This window comes from Phyllobates terribilis, unplaced genomic scaffold, assembly GCF_046119375.1.
Source record: "Phyllobates terribilis strain yellow unplaced genomic scaffold, ASM4611937v1 Scaffold_1__5_contigs__length_1240528914, whole genome shotgun sequence".
Lineage (NCBI taxonomy): Eukaryota > Metazoa > Chordata > Amphibia > Anura > Dendrobatidae > Phyllobates > Phyllobates terribilis.
This window is the reverse complement of record NW_027362761.1, coordinates 306,175,060-306,192,198: the sequence shown is the minus strand read 5'-3', so window position 1 is coordinate 306,192,198 and position 17,139 is coordinate 306,175,060. Positions and strand designations below refer to the sequence as shown.

Here is a 17,139-nt window from a genome sequence, read left to right as displayed (position 1 = left end):
CATAGGAGTATAACATCTACATTCCTTAAAACACAGCAGCCATAAGAAAGCTTTTGGGGAAGACCAGCAGTTTTTGTAAGGGAAACAATTACATTATTAAAAATATCTGATGTTTAAGTGCAAATTCATTGCTTTAAGAGGATGGCGTATCCTTACCGAAGGATCTGTTCTTTGTGCTGTCTCTCCTTGCTAGCCACTTCTTGCAAAACATTCTGGATATTCCTATGATAATGCTAAAGTGAGGAAAAAAATACTTTATACAACTCAATGGTCTAAAATGACCCATAATATTTTCAAAGAAGCTTATCTATGTGAATACACTACTACAATTTATACTAATATTCTATTAAGTTTCAGGGTCAATCTGGGTTTAAAAAAAAGCCCAAAAGGAAAAGTGTTCAAAACATGTAATACTGTACCTTCCATGCTTCCAGTACTCTTCTGAGCAGCCACTGGTGATGGTGTACATCTGCACAAAGAAGCATCTGCCGTTTATGACGTCTGTAAACCACAAACTACCACCAGAGAAAAACATGGCAATCACTATTATAATATTGTACAATAAGCAGAGTTAGTTTCAATATTACACAAACATTTCTAAATCAACTTCTATCACGTTCAAATCTGATGCAACATTAATTTTAATCAGTAATTATGGTTGGGAATTCCAGCAATAAGTTCTTTGCGGTCATAAATAAATAGGAACAATTATCTAATATCCATAGCTAGCTTTAGAGATAATTGTTGGTTTGTCAAATGCCTTTTAGGTAAATAAAAGCACCCAATCCTGGCTATATCTTTCCTTACCATCAAAACCATGTTTACAGGGTTATTTAATTACCTAGTATATAAAGGGTCACTAATTGTAACATCTGAAAAGGAGCTAAAACATATACAAAAATCAAATAGTCTAATGTTGGAGACCATCAGCCGGCATAAGAAGTCTAAAGACTAATGTCAGCTGACGGTCTAATTTGTATGGGGGCACTAGCCGACTGACTGTCGCGAGAGATATCGATTGCACAAGTCCAATTTCAGACTGCCAATCACATTGTTCTGACATGACGCGGCTTTCTCATAGAGAACACAGGAGCGCTCAACAGACCGAGTGCTCCTGCGTATTAGAGAGTCGGCTGAGAGGACAATGTTTCGGCCGATCTTTCAGCAGACAGCCATCTAATGTGTATGGCCAGCTTTACGGACCAGGCAGTGCTCCCAAGAAAAAAAAAAAAAGATTAGTTTACTCCCCCCCTCCTAAAAAAAAAATAAAAAAATATCCCTGCCTCTTATTAGGGTTAGCTACTCTGTAAATCAACATCCAACTCTTTAACAAGTTTTGCCACATGACTAAGCCAGATCAGAGTCCCTTGTAAAAGAAAGACACCTATCAGTAGACAGCCCAGCTGTTCAGCAGTTCCTACCCCTTGTCAGTGCAGAGCAGGGTATCATTTGCCAGGTGAGAGTCCTGCAACGTAATTTCAAGAAGTACTGTCTCTTCTGATAGAGATTGCTGATGTAGAGAGTCTACAAGTAACCCTAGTTAATTTATTTTAAAATAAGTCAATACAATTTCCAGTTACAGATCTCACCAGTCTCCACTGATTCCAAGCATTTCTTTTGCAAAGCTGTTTGTGATGACATAAAGCCAATTCTTCTCTGGATTGCCTGCCATGAAGAGAAAAAAATGCAGTTTTGGTAATTAGTAAATATGGCATCATACAAACATGCATGTGGCAATCTTATTACATAAGTAAATGCAGGGGGTGATAGAGATGTATAATTGCAAGCCTATCCATCACATGCGCTATACAATAATAAAATTCACTTTCAGTAATTTGCGACATAACATTTCGGTGCCTTATTAATAGACATCCCCCCATTCATTAAGCAATAGGACTAAAATGAAAGAATTTGCAGAACTCTTAATTCAAACTAGTTGTTCCAGTTCATCAAGACTGGCGTTTTGTACGTGCTGGAATAAGATGCACCAAATTCCTTAAGAGGCCTGTGCACTTTATAGGAGAATGTCTTTTTCACTATATACTGCAATATTATGGTATTCCAGTAGACGGCTTAAGCGATCATACTATCCCAGGTTCAAATCCGCCAAGGGGGCTAAAAAATATTAAGTAAAAAAATTGTAAATCACCTTCTTCCCCCCATTAAAAATAAAGTAATAAAAAATATAGATTTGTATCTCTGGGTCTGTAAAAGTCCTATCAAAATATAACATTAATTAACCCAAATCGGTAAAAGCTGTAAAAATAAATATATAAACATTGAAATACCAAAATTGTGTTTTTTCAGTTGCCACCACAAAAAAAGGGATTGCAATAGGAAGCGATAAAGTCATCGTAAAAACCCAACATGATATCAATAAAACATCAGCTTGTCACACAAAAATCAAGACCTCATACAACTCCATTGACATAAAACTTAAAATAACTTTTTTTAAACAAACATATATATTTTTTTAACTTCATAAACTTCAATTTTACCACACAATGAATGCAGTAAAAACAAAACCCAAAATCCTATTGAGAATTTTTTTGCACAATTTCACCGCACTTGGAATTTTTTTTTCCTGTTTTCCAGTACATTGCAAGGTAAAATGAATGGTGCCAATCAGAACTATAACTCGTCCTGCAAAAAACAGAAGTCCTTATACGTTTACATGGATGGGAAAATATGGAAAAAAAGATATTGCTCTTGGAAGAAGAGTAGGAAAAAAACGAAGTGCAAAGATGGAAAACTGCTATGTCGTGAAGGGGTTAAAGAGGTTTTACACTTTTAGAAAAATGAATCCCAAACAATTCCAATAATGTAAAATAACAATGGCAGATAACAGTCACCCTCTCTCGCTTCAACACAGGTTTCTTGCCATTGCTCCGTTATGCAACGTCACTGCTGCAGCGCCGGGAGAAAATGTTGGAGCGGGGAAGGGGGTAATACTATTTTTGATCTATTACTGGAATCGTTTGGCGTTTACGCTTCTAAATGCGGAGAACCTTTTTTAGACCACATAGACCAGATCAATTCTGTACATAAATTAGCAAATATTTCTCCCCATCATATAATCTAGGGGAGGGGGGGGGGGTCAATCAATTAGAATAAAAGTATAAATACATAAAAATGACAAGTAAGATTAGCATATCATCTTATTACAGCCCATAAGCCTCCGCCAGTTTTGTTTTGGGCCTGAATCAGGGTATTACTGCCCTTACTGCTGTATGGGCCCCGGTGAGCAACAGTACAGAGGTAGGTCCCGGGCCCAGTCAGGGTTCCCCTCTTGTGCTTCTGCTCACAGGGCCCCATGCTGTAACAAAGTGCTGAGCGCTGACGCACACATCGGCACTGAGTGCCTTACCGGAAGCTCCGCAGCCGCGTAGCTCCCTCATACTTCTCCTGATTTCTGGTCAGGTGACAGCGTGTACGCTGCGGTGTACGTGTCGTCACCTGACCAGAAGTCAGGAAAAGTATGAGGGAGCTAGAGCTGCGCGGCTGCGGACCTCCGGGAAAGCGCATAGCGCCGTTGCCAGGACACCACAAGCCGAGCCGTGCCTGCAGGTGATGGTAAGTATTATCAAATTTATTTTTCCTTTTTCTTTCTAAAATTAATTTAATAGGTGAAGGAGGGGACTGCAAGTGATGGAGTGAGGGGGGAAGCTGTATTATGGAGTGAGGGGGGCTGCAAATGATGGAGCGAGGGGGGGCTGCAAATGATGGAGCAAGGGGGGGCTGCAAATGATGGAGCAAGGGGGGGCTGCAAATGATGGAGCAAGGGGGGAACGAGGGACTGCAAATGATAGAGTGAGGGGGACTGCAAATGATGAAGTGAGTGGGGGAGGGGGACTGCAAATAATGAAGTGAGGGGGCGATGGGGCCAGCAAATGATGATGTGAGGGGGGGTACTGCAAATGATGAAGTGAGGGGGGGGGCAGCTAATGATGAAGCGAGGGGGGGGCAGCTAATGATGAAGCGAGGGGGGGCAGCTAATGATGAAGCGAGGGGGGGGCAGCTAATGATGAAGCGAGGGGGGGGCAGCTAATGATGAAGCGAGGGGGCGTTGGGGCCTGCAAATGATGACTTGCGGGGGGTACTGCAAATGATGAAGTACAGAGTGAGGTCGTTGAGGTTGCAGGAGTGTGACTGATTGAGTTGGTGAAAAGAGTATGGGTGCTAACTAATTTATATATTAGGTGGGGAAGTGGCTATTTATAGTTAGTGGGGGAGCAGTGGTGGATTACAATTTATATTTGGAATGGTGGGTTGCATAATAACTAATGATATATTAATGGTGGGTTCACGTCTGTATTCAGCTGAGTAGAAGGGGAAAAGTGGGGAATGTGCTCTAGATAACTGTGTGTTATTTTATGCAGAGACGAGTCCTGGCTGGAAGAAGTGATGGCAGTCTGCACTGGATGAAAAAGAAAAGAGAAGATTAAGGACTTCTACTAGAGACGTCACTGTTGTGTCAGTGTGTTACCTGTACACTTACACTATATATAGAGCTCCCGTGTATAATGTCACTGATGATACCTGTATTACCTGTACACTGACACTATACACTATATACTATGTACAGAGCTCTTGTGTATAATATCACTGGTGTTCACTGTATTAACTGTACACTATACACTATATACAGAGCTCCTGTGTATAATGTCACTGGTGATCCCTGTATTACCTGTACACTGACACTATATACAGAGATCCCGTGTATAATGGCACTTATGGTAATATTAGCATTGTCTTTGTTTTATTAATGATCAGTATTGTAATATTCGGTCACTATGTAGTGATAATATGTGGTCTGGTCATTTTGTGGCAGTATTTCTTCCTTGTATGTGGTATTATTTGGTTACTATGTGGTGGTAATATGTGGTCTGGTCATGGTGTGGCGGTATTTGTCCCTTGTATATGGTATTATTCAGTCACTATGTGGTAGTAATATGTCGTCTAGTCATGGTGTGATGGTATTTGTCCCTGTATGTGGTATTATTTGGTTACTATGTGGTGGTAATATGTGGTCTGGTTATGGTGTGGCAGTATTCCTTGTATGTGGTATTATTCTTTCATTATGTGGTGGTAATATGTGATCTGGTCATCGTGTGGCGGTATTTGTTCCTTGTATGTGGTATTATTGGGTCACTATGTGGTGGTAATATGTGGTCCGGCCATAGTGTGAAGGTATTTCTCTCTTGTATGTGATATTAATGGTCATTTTACAAAATGTATGTGACACATTCCCTTAAAGAAACATAAATAAAAATATACCAAAAAAAGAGTATTGGATATTTTAACAAATGTGTTTTAGGTTAGAGGCCCGGCCAGAAGTCTCTCCTTGTTGTGGTGGCAGCTTAAAAAATCTTTTGGCCAAAACAAAAGCTGCTGGCTATGTATGTGATCTGGTGTTCAATGGGAACTGTTAGGCTAAGTGCCCACAATGCAGAAATGCTCTGGATTTTTCCTGAGCGTTTCTGCATCTCCCTGGCAGAAAAAAAAGCATCAATAGTAAAAAACAAACAAACAAACAAAAAAAAACAAAACATTATACTCACCTTCAGATAGACCCCGTTCTCCTTAGCGATGCGTCCGGTATCCTCGGCGGCTCCCGGTGCTCTAAAAAGGACCTTCCATGATGTCATTTAGTCATGTGATGGTCACGCGACCATCACCTGACCGCTGACGCCAGTGGTCGTGTGACCGTCACATGACTAAATGACATCACAGAAGATCCTTGCAGACCACAGCCGGAAGCCAAGGAGACAGCAGCGCCGCTCAGAGGAGACCGGGGGCGCTGGAAAGGCGAATATAAGGTTTTTTTTTTATTTTAATTCTTTTTTAACTACAGGTACTATGGTACCCGGGTCTGGAGGAGAGTCTCCTCTTCTCCAGACCCGGGTACCATCCGCGCATTGAACCGCATGATATCCGCATGTGCACGTGTAGTCTTGCGGAAGTCATGCGGTCCAATGCAAGTCAATGGCGGCTAATATGCCGTTATTCCGCAAAATAAATGGTGGTACTGCAGATTTTCTCACAATGATAATCCGCAGCGGAAATTTCCGCAGCATGTGCACAGCACATGCGGATTATCATTGGGGAACATGGCAGACCTTCTACCAAGCGCTTTTTAAGCGTTTCCGCGGCGGAATTGCTGCTGCGGAAACGCTTAAACGCATAGTGAGCACACAGCCTTAGTGTGTGATTGGTGAGGATGTGGTGCAGAAGTTGAGTTTTTCCAAGAGTTAGGGGTGGGAATGTGGAAGTTTTGAGGTGTGGGGGCGGAGCTGAGGTGGAACCTGGGCAGAGTCTCAAGGGGGCCCGAAAATTTTGGCAGTATGGGGCCTGAAATTCCTGGTGGCAGCCCTGGCCTGAATAAGCGATTACATTATTAGTAGTGAAAGCCTATTCTCTTACTCTGTTTTTATATCCTCGATGTGTTTCCTCCAAGCTTGGAATGCAACAAAGAGCTGTCTCCTGCAATAGTGACCTGACGCCAACATAATCTCCTCACGCTCAGCATTTACAGCTGCTAGACAACGTTTCCATTTCCACCAACATTGCTCCACCAACCTTGCGTTGCAGTGCAGAATTGCCTAGAATTACAGACAGAACATTTAGTATATAGGACAAGTCTGTTCATCAATATTCACCTCGGCAACAAATGGTACTCTATACCAGGACTTTAGCTAGATGTTGTTTTTTTTTTTTTTTAAAAGCGAAGGGGATACATTACACAGAAAAAGGTTTTTTGATGAAAAGCCTGTTGAAAATATAAAGTCATCTTTAAGTAAAACAGAATAAAGATCTGTACAGGCTAGTATATTATGAGAGAATATATTTAGGGTTGATCTTCTAACATGTCATGCTTTGGTTATTTTGAATGCTTTCCCGATTGTTCTCAATTACTTCTAAAGACACCCACACACATTAGATAGCTGTAAGCCGAACGAAAGCCAATAGCTCTCTCTACCATACACAGGTACGCTCAGTTCGGCCAAGCCAAGCCATGCTCTCTATGGGAGAGCTACTGCCAGGCTACTCTGGTGGCATCTTATTTAAGGAAAGAACAAAAGGATTGGCCCTGAAATTCAGAAGGCTGGATCCTTTTGCTCCCCCTGACATGATGTGCTGGCGAAGAACAGGGTGACCCCCCCCCATACACAATAGACTGTTGGTCAATCACGCCGATACCAGTGGGTTCAGTCGACTCTAGACTAATGTGTATGGGATGCCTTGACTAGTACATTTGTCTAGTGGAGATATCAGCTGTACCCACCAGCCTCTCAGCTAAACGTGTCTCTTGCTGATGTTCCAGTTTCTTGCTCCAGGTCAGGAGAACCCTTCTCTGTACAGAAAAACTAATGAAATGTAAAAATCAATAAGATTATTGGGCATAAAAGGAGTTTCCCATATTAACCATTTATGGCATATCCATGGGGCAGATGAGGGATGATGTATCAGGATAAAAAGAATCCTGTGATCATTGTTTGTCAATTCAATGTGGCCATTTTTTCCCATTTAAATCAATTAAGAGATGGCGGGATTGCATGTGGGTCTCTTCATTGCACACTACAAGCGTTACAAAATAGGCTCTTTATGTAGCTCCCACAAATGAAAAGAGCTATGTCCAAGTGTGGCCAACTCTCCACTTGATTTTAATGGGATTTATATCTACTTTAAAAATGGCATACAAAAGCCTCATGATCTCTTATAACTCATAGATACAAGTCCCTTTAAATTATCTACATTGCACCATTAACTTCCATAGCACTTTATATAGTACAGTATCAGAGTAACAGTGACAAAATGCAATGCATAGAAAAATGAAATAATTGTGTACAATATGCATTTGTTAGGAACCCTTTCACATACATAGTAACCAGACTTAAAGCAGTTTAAATAATTATGCATGTTACTGATAACCAAGGCCAGTAAATAGTATTCAATTACTTTCACGGATTTTAGCTCAGAATGTGTTTTTATAAGATCAGACTTAAAGGGGTTGTCACATCTTTAGAAAATCATCTTCCCTGGCTGCAGTAATTTATAAAAAAAAATAAAACAGAAAACAAACCGCACTTTAATTACCATCTCCGTGTCCAGAGCCGAGTCTCTGACGCTGTTACCAGTGTCCGGTATTGGCTGCGGCGCTGACACCACATCGACAGGCAATCAGTGAGCTGCTGAGCTCAGTGATTGGCTGCAGCTCTGTCACCATGATGTTGGCGTGGCAGGCAATAACAGACGCCAAGAGCAGTGTTTGTTTATTTATTGATTTTTTTCTAACAAATTGCAGCTGTGGACCAAGATTTTTGGAAAGGGGACAACGCCTTTCACAAAAAACTATTGCATTTTGTTTAAAATGGACATTATTTAATATTGTTCAGTTTATATACAAATATATTATAGATCAATAAATAACAGATTAGCTTTAAGTACAACCTGTAAAATTGTGTAGCTTGATCTTCCATATCTCTGCACTTTTGCTTTATATAGGTTTGTTCCCGCCATGTCTGGAAGCTTTGAGGCAAAAGGCACCTAACATAATGGCTGTCTGCAGCTGCAACAAGCATCTGTAAGGAAAGAATGACAACATTATCCATGAAATATTGTAAACCATATGAAAACAAGTTCATTATAAAGTGTAATGCACACAAACATTTGCATATACCTTTTTGATCTTACATTTCTGCTTGTACTCTACCCAGAAATTGAAACATTTCTGTATTACCACGGATCTGAAAGAGCAGAATTATAGTATATTTCAGTCAGGGAAAACAAAATGTATAGGGAGAAAAATAAACACTTAAGTATCGTGAAGAAAATTATTACATTTTGTCAAAAAAAAACAACAAACACCTAGAGCAACCCAAAAATATTTGAGAAAATGCAACCAACAATGTGACAGGTTAAGGGTTCATGCAGACAACCATATTATTGGTTCGAGTGCGATCCGACAAAACATTGGATCCCACCTTGTCTAATGTTAATCTATGGGGCCATGCACATCTCCAATTTTTTAGACAGGGTATGTTTGAGGGGAAAATAAAAATAATAATAATAAAAAAAAAAAAAGGCGGCATGTCAGAGTTTGATCCGATATTCGGATTGCATTCAGCCATGTAACTCAATGAGTACGTGGAATCCATCGGACTGCACTCGGATGACATCTGAGTGCAATTTGATTTCCGCGCACTGACATAATGGAGAATTTGATCAGTGTATAATTTGTATTCTAGGATGAGAGAATCTATGGGTGTCCGCATGAGTCCTAATAATGACTTCTTTGCACTTGTATTTGTAAATCTTATATAGGAAAAATAAGCTGGAGATTTCCATTAAATAATCTTTAATTGGAAATGTTTTACGGTCCTGCCATGCTGATATTTCAATGGATTTCAAATAAAGGAAATTATTTGATTGGGATCTCTAGCTTTTTCTTCTTATGGATTTGTCTTGCCTGTATTAGCCAACAGGCCTGCTGGAGATCCTGTGCTACATGCGATGGTGGAGTAACTGAACTGGTGAGCTGAGCCTGTTCTATGCAAGCTTAATAATTATTTGCAAGCTTGATAATCTTGCTCTGCATACCTGTAATGAGAATGTGCTGCCTTTGTCAGAGGCAAAAGTTGGTTTTCCTCTTTCTGCTGCATGCGACATTGCCAAGAAGTCCAGAACCTGCGGAGCAGCTACAAAAAGAAAAGAAACAAAAGAAAACGATGTGAACATAAAACTAATAGGTTGTGTATTCTTTAAGTAATTTCAAGAACTATCTAACTGATTACTCACCAGCCATTTTTTTTAAGGTTGTTGCCATATAGACTGTTAACCCCTTCTAACTGGGCAATTTTCCATTTTTTCCTCCCCTTCTTCCAAGAGCAATAAATTTTAAATTTTCCGACAACATAACCCTGTTAATGCTTGCTTTTTGTGGGACAAGTTGTGTTTCTGAATGACACCATTCATTTTATCATGTGATGCACTTAACAGAAGGAATAAAATTCTAAGTGCAGCGAAATAGCTCAAAAAGTGCAATTCCGCAATATATATATATATATATATATATATATATATATATATATATATATATATATATATATATATATATATATATATATATATATATGTCACATCCCCCCCCTCCCTTATAATGCCCCATGCAGGAAGTCACATCCCCCTATATAATACCCCATGCATGTAATACCCCATGCAGGATGTCACATCCCCTGTATATAATACCCCATGCAGGATGTCACATCCCCCCTATATAATGCCCCATGCAGGAAGTCACATCCCTCCTATATAATACCCCATGCAGGATGTCACATCCCCCTATAGTGCCCCATGCAAGATGTCACATCCCCCCTATATAATACCCCATGCAGGATGTCACATCTCTCCATAGTGCCCCATGCAGGCTGTCACATCCCCCCTATATAATACCCCATGCAGGCTGTCACATCTCTCCATAGTGCCCCATGCAGGTTGTCACATCTCACCATAGTGCCCCATGCAGGATGTCACATCTCTCCATAGTGCCCCATGCAGGATGTCACATCTCTCCATAGTGCCCCATGCATGATGTCACATCCCCCCTATATAATACCCCATGCAGGATGTCACATCTCTCCATAGTGCCGCATGCAGGCTGTCACATCCTCCCTATATAATACCCCATGCAGGATGTCACATCCCCCCATAGTGCCCCATGCAGGTCCCCCATGGCCCCATACAAAAAAAAAAAAAAAATCCAATACTCCCCTCACGGCTTCTCTGGACTCCATCGTAGCCGGCATCTTCCCGCTGTGCGCTGTGACCGCTCAGGAGAGAGCGCGGTGTAAAGAGGGGAGGGGAGAGGAGGGGAGGGGCATCACACTTGTCATCAGGAGATAAGCGGCCGTAGCCGCTGATCTTCCGACGATAGCCGCATGTAGGTCAGCGGCGCCTGCGGTCGGGGGACTTACGCTGCGAGCAGCCGGCTGCATCTCCCGGCTGCATTGCCGCTGACCTCCGTGCCGCACATGAGCCGCTAATGGCCGCCATGTTTTTCTGAAATGCCGCGTCGCTGATTGGCCGCGGCCGGACCAATCAGCGGCCGGACCAATCAGCGACCGGGGATTTCCTGGACAGACAGACAGACGGGATAAGACAATTATATAGATAGATATATAGTACAGACCAAAAGTTTGGACACACCTTCTCATTTAAAGTTTTTTCTGTATTTTCATGACTATGAAAATTGTACATTCACACTGAAGGCATCAAAACTATGAATTAAGACATGTGGAATTATATACTTAACAAAAAAGTGTGAAACAACTGAAAATATGTCTTATATTCTAGGTTCTTCAAAGTAGCCACCTTTTGCTTTGATGACTGCTTTGCACACTCTTGGCATTCTCTTGATGAGCTTCAAGTGGTAGTCACTGGAAACAGGGGCGGACCTACCGCCCGTGCAGTCGGTTCATTGAGCATGGGGCCCGGCCGGTCGGGGCCCCCTCGGAGCCCTGTTGGGGGCCCCCCTCTTGTGCGTCTCCTCATGGGGCCCCCCCGCAGGACCCCCCGCCGTCACATGACCCCCCCCCCCTCGCTGTCACATGATCGGATATGTCCCTGTGCTCAGCATGGGCCCCCGGCCCCATGCTGAACGCAGGGACATCTCCGGTCATGTGACGGCGCCGGCACAATACTTACCCCTCCCCGTGCCTCCGCAGCGTCTTCCACGTCCTCTGACTGTGACGTCTCAGGTCAGAGGGCGCGGTGATGTCTTTACACCGCGCGCGCTCTCTCCTGACCTGTCACAGTGCAGAGCGGGAAGACGCGGGCGATGCTGGAGTCCGGATCAGCATCAGGTGAGAAGTGAGGTGAGTATTTGAATTTTTTTTTTTTATGTATGGGGTCATGGGGCATTATATGGTGGGGGGAGAGTGGGTGTGACATCCTGCATGGGGCATTATATGGGGGGGGGGTGTGACATCCTGCATGGGGCATTATATGGGGGGAGAGGTGACATCCTGCATGGGGCATTATATGGGGGGGGGCGGTGTGACATCCTGCATGGTGCATTATATGGGGGGGGACATCCTGCATGGGGCATTTTATGGGGGGAGAGGTGACATCCTGCATGGAGCATTATAAGGGAGGGGGTGTGTGACATCCTGCATGGGGCATTATATGGGGGGGGGGTGACATACTGCATGGGGCATTATAAGAGGAGAAGGGGGGAAGGGACGTCCTGCATGGGGCATTATAAGGGAGGGGGTGTGACATCCTGCATGGGGCATTATAAGAGGGGGAGGGGGAATTGACATCCTGCATGTTGCATTATATGGGGGAGGGGGAATTGACATCCTGCATGGGGGCATTATATGGGGGTGGGGGTGTGTGACATCCTGCATGGGGCATTATAAGAGGGGAAGTGACATCCTGCATGGGGCATTATAAGAGGGGAAGGGGGGAAGTGACATCCTGCATGGGGCATTATAAGGGAGGGGGGGTGTGACATCCTGCATGGGGCATTATAAGAGGGGGAGGGGGGAAGTGACATCCTGCATGGGGCATTATAAGGGAGGAGGTGTGACATCCTGCATGGGGCATTATAAGTGGGGGAGGGGGGAATTGACATCCTGCATGGGGCATTATAAGGAGGGTGTGTGCGTGACATACTGCATGGGGCATTATAAGGAGGGGGGTGTGACCTTCTGCATGGGGCATTATAAGGGAGGGGGTGGTCTGACCTTCTGCATGGGGCATTATAAGGGAGGGGGTGGTCTGACATACTGCATGGGGCATTGAAAAGGGGGGAAGTGACATCCTGCAATGGGCATTATATGGGGGGAGAGGTGACATCCTGCATAGGGCATTAAAAGGGGGGTGTCATCCTGCATGGGGCATTATAATCGGGGGAACAGCCTGCATGGAGCGTTACATGGGGGCCAATATTCTGTATGGAGTGTTATATGGGGGTTAGTATTCTGTATGGAGCATTATATGGGGGACAGTATCCTGTATGGAGCATTACATGGGGACCAGTATCCTGTATGGAGCATTATAAGGGGGTCAGTATCCTGTATGGAGCATTATATGGTGCCCATAATACTGTATGGAGGACTATACTGTCCGGTCTGCACTGTGAGGATTCGCCGGTTTCTGAGCTATTGTAGAATTTACAATAGATATCGCTCGTGTAATGGGGCATTATAAGGGGGAGGGGGGGGGGGGACAGCCTGCATGGAGCGTTATATGGGGGCCAAAATTCTGTATGGAGCGTTATATGGGGGACAGTATTCTGTATGGAGCGTTATATGTGGACCAGTATTCTGTATGCAGTGTTATATGGGGACCAGTATCCTGTATGGAGCGTTATATGGGGACCAGTTTCCTGTATGGAGCGTTATATGGGGACCAGTTTCCTGTATGGAGCATTATATGGGGACCAGTATCCTGTATGGAGCATTATAAGGGGGTCAGTATCCTGTATGGAGCATTATATGGTGCCCATAATACTGTATGGAGGACTATACTGTCCGGTCTGAACTGTGCGCTGTGAGGATTCGCCGGTTTCTGAGCTATTGTAGAATTTACAATAGATATTGCTCGTGTAATGGGGCATTATAAGGGGGGGGGGGGAACAGTCTGCATGGAGCATTATATGGGGGTCAGTATCCTGTATGGAGCATTATATGGTGCCCATAATACTGTATGAAAGACTATACTGTCCGGTCTGCACTGTGCGCTATGAGGATTCGCCGGTTTCTGAGCTATTGTAGAATTTACAATAGATATCGCTCATGTAATGTAGTAAGTGAAATCCTTGGCCTTGTACTAATATATATATATATATATATATATATATATATATATATATATATATATATATATATATATATATATATATATATTTCTTTGTGGTATCTGTGCATCATGAATCATGGTATGTGTTAAAGGGGCCCACTGAAACTCTGTCGCCCAGGGCCCACAAAAACCTGGAGCCGGCCCTGGGAGTAAGTATAACAAGTTTTATTTTTTTTAAATACAATTATTTAACTAGGAGTGGGGGGAATCAGAGATGCACGGGGGGATGATAGATGCACGGGGGGGGGGGGGGGGGGGGCCTTCATGCCCCCTATGAAGGGCAGGGGGTGGGGGCCCAAAAAAATTCTTGCACAGGGGCCCTCTACAGTCTGTGTCCGCCCCTGACTGGAAATGATCTTCCAACAATCTTGAAGGCGTTCCCAGAGATGCTTAGCACTTGTTGGCCCTTTTGCCTTCACTTTGCAGTCCAGCTCACCCCAAACCATCTCAATTGGGTTCAGGTCTGGTGACTGTGGAGGCCAGGTCATCTGGCGTACCACCCCATCACTCCACTTCTTGGTCAAATAGCCCTTACACAGCCTGGAGGTGTGTTTGGGGTCATTGTCCTGTTGAAAAATAAATGATGGTCCAACTAAATGCAAACCGGATGGAATAGCATGCCGCTGCAAGATGCTGTGGTAGCCATGCTGGTTCAGTATGCCTTCAATTTTGAATAAATCCACAACAGTGTCACCAGCAAAGCACCCCCACACCATCACACCTCCTCCTCCATGCTTCACAGTGGGAACCAGGCATGTAGAGTCCATCCGTTCACCTTTTCTGCGTCGCACAAAGACACGGTGGTTGGAACCAAAGATCTCAAATTTGGACTCATTAGACCAGTGGAAAAATGTGCTTTGATCTGATGTCCATTCCTTGTGTTCTTTAGCCCAAACAAGTCTCTTCTGCTTGTTGCCTGTCCTTAGCAGTGGTTTCCTAGCAGCTAGTTAGATGAAAAAGTTTGGGCACCCCTATTAATCTTAAGCTTAATGTTTTATAAAAATTGGTGTTTTTGTAACAGCTATTTCAGTTTGATATATGTAATAACTGTTGGATACAGTAATATTTCTGCCTTGAAATGAGGTTTATTGTACGAACAGAAAATGTGCAATCTGCATTCAAACAAAATTTGACAGGTGCATAAGTATGGGCACCTCACCAGAAAAGTGACATTAATATTTAGTAGATCCTCCTTTTGCAAAAATAACAGCCTCTAGTCGCTTCCTGTAGTTTTTAATGATTTCCTGGATCCTGGATGAAGGTATTTTTGACCATTCCTCTTTACAAAACAATTCCAGTTCAGTTAAGTTTGATGGTCGCCGAGCATGGACAGCCCTCTTCAAATGATCCCACAGATGTTCAATGATATTCAGGTCTGGGGACTGGGATGGCCATTCCAGAACATTGTAATTGTTCCTCTGCATGAATGCCTGAGTAGATTTGGAGCGGTGTTTTGGATCATTGTCTTGCTGAAAGATCCATCCCCTGCGTAACTTCAACTTTGTCACTGATTCTTGAACATTATTGTCAAGAATCTGCTGATACTGAGTGGAATCCATGCGTCCCTCAACTTTAACAAGATTCCCGGTGCCGGCATTGGCCACACAGCCCCAAAGCATGATGGAACCTCCACCAAATTTTACTGTGGGTAGCAAGTGTTTTTCTTGGAATGCTATGTTTTTTTGCCGCCATGCAGAACGCCTTTTTGTATGACCAAACAACTCAATCTTGGTTTCATCAGTCCACAGGAGCTTCTCCAAATGTGCTTTTGCATACCTCAGCCGACTCTGTGGCGTGCTTGCAGAAACGGCTTCTTTCGCATCACTCTCCCATACAGCTTCTCCTTGTGCAAAGTGCGTTGTATAGTTGACCGATGCACAGTGACACCATCTGCAGCAAGTTGATGCTGCAGCTCTCTGGAGGTGGTCTGAGGATTGTCCTTGACTGATCTCACCATTCTTCTTCTCTGCCTTTCTGATGTTTTTCTTGGCCTGCCACTTCTGGCCTTAACAAGAACTGTCCCTGTGTTCTTCCATTTCCTTACTGTGTTCCTCACAGTGGAAACTGACAGGTTAAATCTCTGAGACAGCTTTTTGTATCCTTCCCCTGAACAACTATGTTGAATAATCTTTGTTTTCAGATCATTTGACAGTTGTTTTGAGGAGCCCATGATGCCACTCTTCAGAGGAGATTCAAACAGGAGAACAACTTGCAAGTGGCCACTTTAAGTAGCTTTTCTCATGATTGCATACACCTGGCTATGAAGTTCAAAGCTCAATGAGGTTACAAAACAAAAAAAAGTGCTTTAGTAAGTCAGTAAAAAGTAGATAGGAGTATTTAAAACAAGAAAATGATAAGGGTGCCCATACTTATGCACCTGTCAAATTTTGTTTGAATGAAGATTGCACATTTTCTGTTAGTACAATAAACCTCATTTCAAGGCAGAAACATTACAGTGTCCAACAGTTATTACATATATCAAACTGAAATAGCTGTTGCAAAAACACCAATTTTTATAAAACATTAAGCTGAAGATTAATAGGGGTGCCCAAACTTTTTCATATAACTGTATTTTACCATGAAGGCCTGCTGCACAAAGTCTCCTCTTAACAGTTGTTGAAGAGATGTGTCTGCTGCTAGAACTGTGTGTGTCACTGACCTGGTCTCTAATCTGAGCTGCTGTTAACCTGCGATTTCTGAGGCTGGTGACTCGGATAAACTTATCCTCAGAAGCAGAGGTGACTCTTGGTCTTCCTTTCCTGGGGCGGTCCTCATGTGAGCCAGTTTCTTTGTAGCGCTTGATGGTTTTTGCAACTGCACTTGGGGACACTTTCAAAGTTTGCCCAATTTTTCAGACTGACTGACCTTCATTTCTTAAAGTAATGATGGCCACTCGTTTTTCTTTACTTAGCTGCTTTTTTTCTTGTCATAATACAAATTCTAACAGTCTATTCAGTAGGACTATCAGCTGTGTATCCACCAGACTTCTGCACAACACAATTGATGGTCCCAACCCTATTTATAAGGCAAGAAATCCCACTTATTAAACCTGACAGGGCACACCTGTGAAGTGAAAACCATTTCCGGTGACTACCTCTTGAAGCTCATCAAGAGAATGCCAAGAGTGTGCAAAGCAGTCATCAAAGCAAAAGGTCGCTACTTTGAAGACCCTAGAATATAAGACATATTTTCAGTTGTTTCACACTTTTTTGTTAAGTATATAATTCCACATGTGTTAATTCATAGTTTTGATGCCTTCAGTGTGAATGTACAATT

The 17,139-nt window shown here is 43.0% G+C and overlaps 1 protein-coding gene across 2 annotated transcripts in view; it reads right to left on the bottom strand.

Moving 5' to 3' along the window:
• The window catches only part of SFI1 (SFI1 centrin binding protein), a 73,275-nt gene that overhangs the window by 41,505 nt on the left and 14,631 nt on the right, over nucleotides 1-17,139 (bottom strand). For both annotated transcript variants that reach the window (XM_073673794.1, XM_073673802.1), the window contains exons 12-19: nucleotides 9,601-9,698; nucleotides 8,681-8,747; nucleotides 8,452-8,582; nucleotides 7,286-7,367; nucleotides 6,424-6,602; nucleotides 1,590-1,665; nucleotides 420-515; nucleotides 157-233 (exon numbers count right to left, since the gene is read on the bottom strand). In XM_073673794.1, coding sequence (XP_073529895.1) covers nucleotides 157-233; nucleotides 420-515; nucleotides 1,590-1,665; nucleotides 6,424-6,602; nucleotides 7,286-7,367; nucleotides 8,452-8,582; nucleotides 8,681-8,747; nucleotides 9,601-9,698 — 806 coding nt within the window. The remainder of the gene's footprint in view (nucleotides 1-156; nucleotides 234-419; nucleotides 516-1,589; nucleotides 1,666-6,423; nucleotides 6,603-7,285; nucleotides 7,368-8,451; nucleotides 8,583-8,680; nucleotides 8,748-9,600; nucleotides 9,699-17,139) is intronic.